The 12,282-nt window shown below is 39.4% G+C and overlaps 1 protein-coding gene across 6 annotated transcripts in view; it reads right to left on the bottom strand.

Moving 5' to 3' along the window:
- The window catches only part of atp11b (ATPase phospholipid transporting 11B (putative)), a 66,447-nt gene that overhangs the window by 41,112 nt on the left and 13,053 nt on the right, over positions 1-12,282 (bottom strand). For all 6 annotated transcript variants that reach the window (XR_007941305.1, XR_007941303.1, XR_007941304.1 and 3 more), the window contains exons 2-7: positions 7,890-8,006; positions 6,555-6,644; positions 4,110-4,190; positions 3,377-3,484; positions 1,468-1,596; positions 231-334 (exon numbers count right to left, since the gene is read on the bottom strand). Coding sequence is in view for 2 of the 6 variants with exons in the window: in XM_022194579.2 (XP_022050271.1) it covers positions 231-334; positions 1,468-1,596; positions 3,377-3,484; positions 4,110-4,190; positions 6,555-6,644; positions 7,890-8,006 (629 nt within the window). In the remaining 4 variants the exon portion in view is untranslated. The remainder of the gene's footprint in view (positions 1-230; positions 335-1,467; positions 1,597-3,376; positions 3,485-4,109; positions 4,191-6,554; positions 6,645-7,889; positions 8,007-12,282) is intronic.

The raw sequence follows: 12,282 nt of genomic DNA, 5'->3' as shown, positions 1-12,282 counted from the left end.
GATAGAGATACAGGCAGAGAGAGTGACAGCTCAGCAAAAAAGAATAATATAAACGAAGCACAAACATTTTCCTACATAATTACTCCAAAGGCAGAACATTATTTCCTAATGTTCTAACATCTTTATCTGGGACTCTTCAGTATTGTATGAATCTACTCTTCACACTGGACTTCCCTGTGGGCTTTTGTGCTCTCAGCCTGAAGGTATGGTTACACAAGGGTGCAGATTACCTGTACAGGTCAGCCTCAGGTTGTTGACACTCCACCACAGCCTGCAGAGCCTCCAGTTGGGACACTGACTGACACACTGATGTCTCTGCCACAGAGTAATGGGTCTACAAACATTCACACACAAATGTAAGTACATGCTAAAGGAAGGGAAACATTCCTTAATGAGGCGATTTTTCAGTGAACTGAGGCGATTTTTCAGTGAATTGTGCTGAAATTTTAATACAAAGAAATTCTTCGACAAACAGAGTTTGCATAAAATGTTGTGTATTTAAAAAACAACTGGTTCTGTTGGTTGCAGTTGCACTGCTGGGGAAGATGTCATACAAAAATAGAGAATGGCAGCACAGAGTGAATGTCAGGGTGAGCCACACTAGTGGACTGACACTACTTGTTCAACTGTTTTTATAGAGGACAAATCCTACATTGGCACACCCAGTGAATTACCAGACTATCTCTGTCCAAAAATGAGTCCTGAAAATCACCTGAGTGCTTTTTTCAAAATTTCTGATACTTTGGGACTTGTGATTTAACCAACATCACACAAAACAAATGAAAATGAGGGCAATTTATAAAGCTATCAAGAGGTGTAAAGACTATACAAACACATTCCTAGGCCAACACTAAAAGCCCACCACGCTGTACAAATAAACTGTAACAGAAGTAGCTGGATGTGGTTAGAGAGACAATTAAGTTACATTGCCTCTGGCAAGACTGTGGGGAGGAGGTGAGGACAGGAGATGACTTTCTAAATACAAAACTATGAGGTATAAAACACTGAAATGATAAAATCATATGCAAATCATTCTGAAACCTTTTCATGGCATGCATAGACATGGCACACCCACAAAGCTGGCATTTGTCATAGCCATTTCTAACAAATGAAATACTAATACCAATATATGCACACAATTTCCATTAAGCTGCTTATAAATGATCCTAAATGAAGCTCTCTCTCCATGCATAGAGCCTTGAATTGAGCACCATTAGCCTTATGCTCCAGCAGTATCAGCATATCATCAGCCCTTTTTTCCAAGGCACCACTACTATCACCGGTGACAGTGCTCATAAAACTCCATTTGCTGCTATGCCTTAAATCACACAACTGCGTAACTTCAAACGTATCCGATGAAGTTTTTGGCCACTCGTCCCATTAAGTTTTCCTAAAGATGTCCCCATCCGGTTTGAAGTGCACACACACACACACGCTAATGATGCAATTCACATCACACACACAGACCTTAAGGTTGGTCTCTCCATCGAGGCTGGCCGTGGTGATGTGACAGGTGCCATCTGGACGATCTGACGACAGCAACACCAGGTCAGCTGGGAACGTCTCATCTTTAGCCACACGAACAATGTCTCCCACCTAGCATATAGAAGAGACACACACACACACACACACACACACACACACACTCAGGTCAATATTGTTCAAATGTTCTGCTGTAATTTAGCTGAATAGTCCACTTAATGTTTAGATAAGAACCTTATTCACCTTTACATTGTGCAGTTTAACTGGGTAAAAAGATAAAAGACTCGTATCAACAAAATATAATATATTCTAATCATGTATTTGAAAGCATTCTAAGCCTGCAGAAGTCCTTCCTACCTATATATCAGTGACATTTGTCCCATTGCTCAAAATCTTTTTCCCTATTTTACAAAAATCTGAGTCAAGCCCCCCCCAAGGACAAGAATGTCCTATTGCAAGTTGTATTTTAGGTTGCCATGTATTCCAATTCATTCTTTTTGAAATATTAAACAGGATCAACACTTCATTTGTTACTGACATTTTCTTGGAAGCTGTCTATGAGTAAAAAGTTAAAAAATTTCAGCACTGTGACTTTACTTAGACTCCACTGGCATTCGGCTGTCAAACTTCCAGTGACACACAGCAACCCCGTACACCTTATGCTATTTCACTGCTGCTGACAGCAAGTCCCCTGGCTGTGATAAGATAAACAATATCAAGTGCGCTCGACAAGCTTGAGAGCTGCACGGTTTGCTGTCTTAGTAAAGGGCACGTGTCATTTAGACGGAGGTGGTTTGGCTCCAGACATACTAGTTACAGTGTCTGAGCAGTATGAGCTCAGAGGATTTGTGTGCACTATAATGTTCTGAGTTAGAGGCCTACCACGGCAGCAAAAACCTTGCCTCAATGAGATGTTGTAACAGCAAGTTCTGTTCAAGCTAAAAGGTGCACTTCAAGTCTGTGGAACAGCATAAAAAGGCTAAATTCTGTATTTCAGTGATTCACATTCCTTCAACAAAAGCTACAGTGAATGCATGTCAGCATCAAATGAGTATGCCATTTGCTTTATTAATCACATGATTAATCTGTCTAACAAATTGTATAAATAGTGAAATGTATGCATGACCATATTGCTGTCTTTCAATTGTTTGTTCATTCCATACCACAGACAAATTTTGTTTGCAAATACAAAACACAAGAAAGTCATAAATCTTCCGGTTTGAGAGGCTGTAACCAGGAAATGCTTGTCATTTTTGCTTGACAAAGTATTTTCACACTAGGTTATTATTTTACTTATGGTTTCAGCTCTACTTGAGCTTGTGGCACACTCCACAGTACCTGTGGAACAAATGCAGCAGCTAATTCAATCAGTCAATCAAATGTATAAAGATGTACATCATTGTTTCATTTCTATTTAATGTGAACCAGTCACACATAAAGCATTGCTAAACAGACTCCTATTTGCAGTAAGCAAGCATGTCATCATGAAAAGTTAATAAGTAGAATGGCTATTGAAGGTTTGTATCACTAAAATGACAAATATGGACAACATGGGCAAAAACCAACAAGCGTCATTTGCAAAAAAAAAAAATGCACCAGTCACATTTGTGCTCCATATTACTATAAACGGCTCAGTTTGTTTCAAACCGTACATATGAAACAGTGCTCCTTTCATTGACAGCATTAGATGTTTCTATACAGTGCAGAACAAATGGAACGCCACTAGCACTAGGAATTTAACAGCCGAGCTTTAAGTTTGTTATGGGGGTTGGTTATGAGTTGCAGAAAGCCATTTTTAGATATTTTAAAGTAGAGGATTTCCCCATTAACAACAGAACTCAGAGTAAATCTCATCTTGCAAAGTTACTTTAAACTGTGGCTGTTGCGATCTTACCCTGATATTCTTGGATCTTGTCTGGACCAGGCTTCCACTGCGAACCACAAACACTGGAGCCCCATTCACCTCATTGTCTGCCTTGTGTCTCAACCAGTCCTCATAGCCCTGTGAAGAAGTGCATTCATTAGCCGGTGTCATTATGCAAATGAGAGCTGGTTAATATGCTTTTATTGACACAGCTACGTAGTTTAAGTTATTCCATTTTTCACATTTTCTGATACTTAACTAAGTAAGTGCTGAAACTGACAGGGATGTGGCATTTTTTTCCTGATTGGATACTGTATGAACTGAGGTGAAAGCTGAACTAAGGTGCGAGAATTTAAATTTTACAGTAACCTGATGTACCAGATGGTTTGTTAGACAGGACCATCTGAGAAGCTGTCTTTGCAAAGTGGAAAAGGGCAGGCACTTAAAAAAATACTTGGCAGGTGATCGGATGTTTATCACCATCTCTCACAGGGCAGCTCACTTCTAAAACATGCTCAGAGCTGCCAGCTTGTCCTCAAAGGATGCTGACTGGCCTGACAAACTGTGGATTGGCCACACATGCATAGACATACAGTGACTTGCAGGATGGATTTTCTTGTGATCGTGATCTTGTGACAGTCCAGCCTCACACGACAAGTTTCACAGAGCTTCGACTACAATTATCTTTAATGACAATGCATGTATGTTAGTTCTCTATTTTCAGGCCAGCAAAGAGGAAGCCATCCTGTGCTTGTGTTCTCACCTGTTTTATAGCAGTTACTGTGATCACAAAGAAGAGAGGCAGACCGCTGGTGACGGGGGAAGTTGGGGTGTCTATCATTAACTGGAAAGAAAAATAGTGCAGAGATGTCAACTGATTAGAAGCAGTGGGGAAAAAAACCCTTCAGAGTAAAAGTGGGTGTGACCTGAAAAGAAGCGGACTAGAAAGACACAGAGAAGTTGTGGCTGATGAGTCAAACAGGAAATCCTTATAACTTCGCTCAAAGGTTGACTGTCAGATTAGAACTCGTACACACACACACACACACATGTTTGTACTTCTATCTTAGTGAGGACATCCATAGGCGTAATGCATTTCCTAGAGCCTTACCCTAACCTTAACCATCACAACTGATTGCCTAAACTTAATCCTTACCCTAACCCTAACCAAACCTCAATTCATACCTGTTCTCTAAAAACAAGTCTTCACCCTCAAACATGGCTGTTTGAAAGTGAGGACTGGCCAAAATGTCCTCACTTTGTAAAAATGTCCTCACTTTGATAGTTAAATGGAGAAAATGGTACTCACCATGTAGCAAGTACAAGAACACACACGCACGCACGCACGCACGCACGCACGCACACGCACACGCACACTTCTATCTTTGTGAGGCAAGTAACTGACATAACGCATTTCTTAGCCCCGTATCCTGTCCGTAACCATCACAACTAAATACCTAACTACAACCTTCACACTTGAAGGCACATCAGAGAGTGAGGACCAGTCAAAATGTCTTCACAGCTGGGGTCTAGAACTCACATTAGTTCTTGTAAAGTAGATGTACAAATGCATGCACACAACAGAGGGACATTAAAAGCTTCAAAGTCAACACTGACTGAAGCAGACACACCAGTTTTCTCAGCCTCACTTTAATCAGTAAACTCATACAGTTTCAGTTTAGACATAGTTTTGCTGCAGTGATACAAAAACCAAAAGCCAAAGTGGTGTTCTTTTCAAATGTTTAAAAATCTTGCACCTTTAAGTGCTGTTTCACGGTTGAGCCATTTTTTGATTTCTTCAGAATGATGTATTTTGACAATTTGCCTTTATTGGGCAGCTGATGGTACAGAGATATGACATGCAATGAAGGTCCCAAGCTGGACTTAGAGAGTGCACAAGTATATGGGCTGATTTTATGGAAGCAGGCCAGCCCATACAAAGACTATCTTATTTTAGTTTAGTGAAGCACACAATATAAATGCACATTAATATATCCTCCTAAGAGTTGCTCAAAATTGAAAACAGTGTCATTATTGGCTAGAACTGCATATGCTTCTTGGTAGTTGACACTGAACAGAGCCGTAAAATGCATTATTGCATAAGCTCATATCCAAAATTTTGACAATTTAATCTTTAACACATGTCAAAAATCACACACGGTTACGTGATTTATGTAGTAGGACAAACGACTTTTGCTTCAAAATTGTAATTTTTTAAATCTTTATACACAAAAAAATTTCCTCTCGGGAAGGCTAAGGAGCAAATTAAAGGTCTGACCACTGCGGCTATGGAGCAGTCCTTTTAAGAGCATTCTGTTTGTTCTCTTATTGTAAGAAAATGATGCAAAGCACATTCCTGCCAACACTGTTGTACTGTTCTACAGGTGGCTGTAATGAGGCCAAGAAGAAATACAAAAAACCGCAATGCTCCAGCAAAGATAGGGGAGAGGAAGGATGCTAGAAATGTAGGCTTCAAACGAAGAAAAATCTGCTGGCAAATTCTTACTAAAGAAGGAAACGCACTTAGCTTTGTTTAAAAAGAAAACCCCTCTGGGTAAATAAGACATGATAAGACAAAGATATATCTGGGCATTTTAAAAACAGTAGCAACAGACAACTAAATAAATATATAACAAGTCTAAATCTATTCTTTGTGTGTTAAAGGAAACAACATTTCTAAGGGGATCTTCAAATGCTGAACTTGGCAATCTAAGAAAACATTTTCATAATATCAAGATTAAAAGAGGCTTTTTTCGGTGATTGGAGTCTAAGCTGACAAGTCAGCTTCTCTGACAAGTTGAGTGGGTGAAGAGAAGAGAGTCCTTTTAGACAGAGCTAAGTCGATTGCTTTGGCTTCACGACACAGTCCCAAATAAATCAGGAGAAGGTTGGAAATTTGAAAGCCAAATCTTGCTGCAGCACAGGATGACTGATGTATAGTGAAGGCCGAACTCTTCAGGGGAGCTGTGAAGACACACGTATTGCTAAATGTGTGGGTGTAATGTTTTAATACAGAGGCAGACCTGTCTCTCTTCTGGTCCCTAGAAGTCGATGACTCACTCGCTCATGCACGCACAAACAGACGTGCACGCTCATTTGTATTTAGGGCAGAACAACTGAGGTCACACTCGACCCGTCACCATCTGACTGAGGAGAACATGCAACCCCAAACAAGGAATTGTTCATGTGTATGTGTGAGTATTATTACCTGCACAAGGAAGATAATGAGGAAATAGAAGTTCGCTATCCTTCTGAATTGCTCAAACAGATTCTTGGGGACAAAATTCCAAATTGTGTACTGAAAAAGAAAGAAAAAAACAAGACAATGTTTACACAAACAAGACAATGGCTGTAGAAAGGTTATTTAAGGAGCATATCTGCATGTTCCAAAAAGCCGTATTTAAAACTGGTTACAACTTCCTGACAGATGGAGCTGCATTTGAAAAAAAATTATATATGAACTGATGCGCTCATTTGACAGCAAAACCAGCCTCTTTCACAGGATTTCAAACAGATAACACGTTTTCATATCACCACACATGCTATATCTGCCAGGTTGATGAAAACAGGACATCAGATTAAAACAGCACTGGAGCAAAAATATTTTTCTCTTTCTCTCTTTAAAGGTTTTATCTTAAGATGGCTCACTGGTAGCTCTAAATATGAGCTGTTAACTGGTAAAGGAGCTCAGCCAATGGAACAAAGCACAACGTTCTCCAAGCAAAATTCTCTTAATTTACTCAACAAATATGGAGTTTTAAACAATTTTCTTTTACCCTACTGAGGTAAAAGTCACTAGATTCCTACAGAATAAAATGCAAAATAAAACTTTTTTTATTGCAGCTGTTTTTGTTTGTGAAAAAATTGTGCCTTCAAATGAAATGTTCACTACTACAGGTGCTTTAACCCTCCTGTCAATCATTTAATCAACTGCTTAATCAATGACAGGCATCCCGGCTGGTGGCAGGCAGCAGCCTCTGTGGATTATTGTTCTTTTGTCCTGACAGGCTTCCAACTGACCTATTAATCCTCTCACCAACACTAAAGTTCCACTGAGCCAGTCCGGTATTATCAACAAATCCTGCTTCAAGCTTATCTCTGTCCCACCACACCAGAGCTCCAGACTAATTTATTTAACAATAACAACAATCATGCTGGTGCCAGAAATCAGCATATGAGTTCAGTGGTTTTGTAGATGGCACACTTTTTCAGTCATGGCTGCTGTCAGCGCACAAGCAAAATGTCAGGGTTCATATCTTTGCACAGAAAAAGTGTTTCATCCGGAAATAAAACAATGCTAGCACCACTCGTCTTTTTTACACTTGTGGCTAAAGAAGTAGAGTTTCAACAAGGTGCTTTTGCAGTGGTGACTCAAAATTTGAGAATATAATTGCAGCAAGCATGTAAAAAAAACAAAGTTAAGATCCAAAAACTCATTCAACAGAATTTTTACATTATTGTTTCACATTTATGACAGATTCAGTCATTCCAGTGATACCACGATGGGGAAAGCTCCAGTACTGGCTTACACAACTTTTGATACCTTGGATGAGATGATTCTGTTGTCAGCAAAGCGCTGTGGTATGTAGTGGCCATGCTGGGGGAAACGGTTTGCTACGTAAACCGTTCTGGTCTCACTCTGATGAGGTGGGTCAAAGCCCTGAAGAAAGAGAGCAGAAGAGAAAGACAAAAAAAGACAACAGGTTATTTTCATAACTCTTAGTATGTTCCTTATAGTAGAGATCCTACTTTTTTTTGGCACACTGTAAGTAAATACAAGTCTGTCCCAGTTGACATTACAGAGACACTCTGTAACAGGTCAAAAAGTCCATCACAGGGCTAGAGTCAGACATCCATGTACACTCACACATATGTACATTTTTGGACTGTGGAAGTAAATCGATACAGTTGAAAAACCCATGCAGCCACAAAGAGACCATGAAAGCGCCATCAGGAAAGGCCCCTGCCAGGATCAAAATGTCAGTCCTCTTGCTATGAGATAACAGTGCTAATAACTGCATCACTGTGGGACAAAGTCTGTTTTATATCAGAGCATATTTTATTAAGTTTAATAAGTTAATAAGAAGGGCAGTACTATTGCTAAAATGAAGTGCTGATTAATTTCAGTACTCAATAAATCGCACAAATGATTTTTGAAACAAAAATGCTCAAGACTCTAGAGCAAAAGCTTCGTGAATTTATACACTTTTCAGTAAAATACACAGCTTGTACATTTTACCTAGAGGTGTGCGATAAGGCGAGACCTATCGTCATGACGATAGAAAAGTCTTCACGATAGGCCTTTTTAGAGTTATCGTATATCTCGTGATAAAGTCACTGCATTAGACAGTGAATGCACGTTCTATGATTTGCAGCTCTATACTTGTATGGTACGACAGTGTCGTTTGCCAAAAATAAAAGATCTACAAGCTAACAACGCGTCGCTGTTGTGCTGCGACGCAATGCGTTGCCTTGTTGAAAAACTGTTGTGTTCTCAGGAGCGGGAGCGGGGGTTGTGGCAGAGACGGCCCGGGGGGGCCGGGGGGCCCGCGGCAGCTGCTGCTGCTGCTGCTGCTTGTGATGGAGACGGAGACGGCCCAAATATTCAGATCTGTTCGTCTGGTCTCGGGTCCAAATTTTGCCGTCATTTTGTCTTCAGTTAAACTGAAGAATTCCCAAACAGCGGAAGGCTTCAGCATCTTGTCTTGTGTTTATGCAACGCAGTGGAGCGTGACGTGAGAGTCGGCAGCCACCCGGCCGTTCGGGTGGTGTTTACAAACACGAACGGAGGAGCCGAGATGAGCTGAAGAACACGGCGGGATGAGCCGAAGTGGGCCGAAGGGAAGAGACGAGCTCCGAATATTTTCGTCTGGGGGGAGGAAGGGGTGAACATAGACATATGTCTATATGTCATAGACATGTATATATTTTTATGTAATCACAGGACGGGATGAGCCGACATGAGCCGATGTCTTTCCGCCCGGTAACGTCCGACGGGGGGTATTCGGATACCAAAAAAATAAAAAAAAGACCCTTTGGAATGGTGGCAAAAATATGAGGGAAACTTTCCAAGGGTTAGCCACCTAGCTAGAAAGTATCTGTGTGTTCAAGCAACTAGTGCTCCTTCAGAGCGAGTGTTCAGCACTGGTGGCAATATTGTCACATGCCAAAGGGCTACTCTCAAACCAGAGAAAGTTGACCAACTGATTTTCCTGGCAAAAAAATCTGTGATTGTGTTCAATGAGTCTTACAAAAAGTAAAGTAAACAAAAAAAGAATTGAAAGACATGTTCTAAGTCTAGTCAGGATTCAGACAGTATTGCACTTGGTTGGTTCTGTTGTTCTCATATTCATTTATTTTCAATAAGTTATTTACTATTTATATTGTTTTTCCCTTTTGAAACAGATACAGTTATGCTTAAGTCTTTGCACTTCAGGTCTAAAGTTTACATTGTAATTTAACTGCTTTGCACTGACCTTTAATCATTGAGGTATTCTATTTTGTTTATTCTTATTCCTTTTTATGTTTATTCTAGTAGTGCAACCTGAAACAATTGTTTTACTGAGAAACTGTGCCTTGAATATAGCGCACTTTACTTTGTTGTTTACTGGAAGACGTTGCAGAATAAAACCAGAGCAACTAGTCTAAATGGTCTTTCGTTTAGTTTTTGTTACCCTGTAGGTGGTTCTCCTGTTAAGTAACTTGAAAAATAACCATAAAAACCATGTTAAAAAATATCGTGATATTATCCTATATCGTGACACTGGTTGAAAAAAATATCGTGAAACTATATTTTTCCATATCGCACACCCCTAATTCTACCTCACCCCACTAAATCTCTAAATTTAGAATAGGTACATTAGAAGATAATTATTGCCATTGGTGAATATTAGTAATAAATTCTATATTGCACTAAATAATTTCAGGCAGGTAACAGAGAGCCAACAGAGTGCCACATAAACACCTTATTTTCAAGAGAAAGTCAATTAATATTGTTTGCACTGGCCAGAAGTGTGACTAACCGTTGAAAGTTTACACCACTCTAAAATCTGCCCGGGGCAATGTTTTGTTCTCCTATTCACTGAGGCTTCAGTCACTGTGGTTCCAACAGTAACACCATTTCTATATGGGCCACTATTTTGTCAAATGAAGGCGAGCTTAGTTTAGAACTTGATGGATCCTACAAAGAAGTTCACGAGAAGTGACAACTTAGAGGAAAGTGGAATTCTGACAATGTGATGTTGCTTATTTCTACATGGTACCAAAACTACCATTCGTACTGTTAGTAACAACAAAAACATGCAGAAGGCAGTGACAAATGAAGGCGCAGCAAATGGTTTGCTGCAACAAAAAAACCAACAAAAAACACCAAGTCACGTCTGTAGGTATTTTGCACTTGAGTCAGATGATCAGTAACAAGTTACAGTTATGCATTAGGAATGAATGGAGGAAACTTTTCACACTTGTAGCTCAATGACAGACATTCAAATGGTCACAGAATTGAAGCTAAGACAGTCTGAGTAGTTTCACCATTATACTAACCGCATGTTGTCAGAAGGTTCTTGTCCCGAAATGTTGCATTTTTAGTTGTGAAGTCATTGCTCCACAGTCCCAATGTTTGAGCTAACGCAGCCAAAACCCATAAGTATGCTGCTGTCATCATCATTCAGTCTTGAATTTAATTGTGTGCTGCAGGATTTTATTAAGTAAAGAGTTTATGGTAAGATCCATTCATTAACTGTTTTTTTTAATGTGTCTGGATCAAACTTATTGTCAAGAATTAAGGAAGTTCAACGTAAAGGTACTAGCTATCAAATTTCTGGTACTGTGACATACTTAGATCCCATAGCAGAAGACAAAAAGAGAAGCAAGAGAACCAGAAACTACACTAGTGTTACTTCACACGCACAATGATTATGGTATTATTTTTACAGGTCAAGAGGGAGAACATGGTACACATCTCTTGTTCAACCACTACCACTCCATGTTCCCTTTTAACAGCAATTTTGTGAGTAGCCGGCCAGACGAAACATACACTTGTTTAAAGCGCAGTTTTCGCATTAAGCCAAGTTAATCTGTTCACTATAACAATTACTAGACAAAAGTTAAAATATATGTTGAGGAAAGAAAGATTTTGTTATTTTTATTTATTTATTTATTTTTATTTTTATTTCAAAGATTTAATGCCTAGTGCTGAATTCAAACCTAAAATGAACATAAGTCAAACTCCAAAACATAACAATGTGCACAAAAAAGGATAAAACCATGATGAAGAAGAAGAAACTACACTGACATATAGTTTAGAAAAACTAGCACAAATCAGCCTAGTTCAACATTATTTAGTTTTCAGTCTTGTCATACTCCTCTCCCTTCTAAGTAACATTAGGACAAAAAAACTGTTGGTTAGCAATAGTGAGTATTTGGATATTGAGCTGGTAGGTGGCATTTAGAAGAACCAGGACATTTGTGAATTTTATGCCAACACCTTGTATGGTTTTCTAATTCTAATGGGAATCGGGTGTAGTCATACTTGCAGTTTAATCACACTTAAAGAAGTCCAAAAATTTAATTTCTTAAGCTGTGGTTGATACTATCAGCTGACATTCATAATTTTTCCCTAACTTAGTGAAAAATGACCAAATGCTGGGATGCACTATTCATCAGGTTACAACATTATCTGACAGTGTCTTGTGTGTCACACTCCACCCAACTGCAACACTAAGAAGCCTAAAGCCCCTGCTTCAAATCATTTGCAAATGTTATGACGTAGTTTTAACAAACACAAACACACACACCCATATATATGCGGAGAGGAATGTATCCGGGCCACATCACTCCCTCCCACACAGACTCAACCCTGTTCAGGGCAATCTTCTGCTACCGTCTTGTTATTTTACAGATAAATGCACCACACATAATAGTAAGAGTCACGAATT

The sequence above is a fragment of the Acanthochromis polyacanthus genome, chromosome 4, assembly GCF_021347895.1.
Source record: "Acanthochromis polyacanthus isolate Apoly-LR-REF ecotype Palm Island chromosome 4, KAUST_Apoly_ChrSc, whole genome shotgun sequence".
In the NCBI taxonomy this organism is placed as follows: Eukaryota; Metazoa; Chordata; class Actinopteri; family Pomacentridae; genus Acanthochromis; species Acanthochromis polyacanthus.
This window is presented reverse-complemented; position numbering and strand designations above follow the sequence as displayed.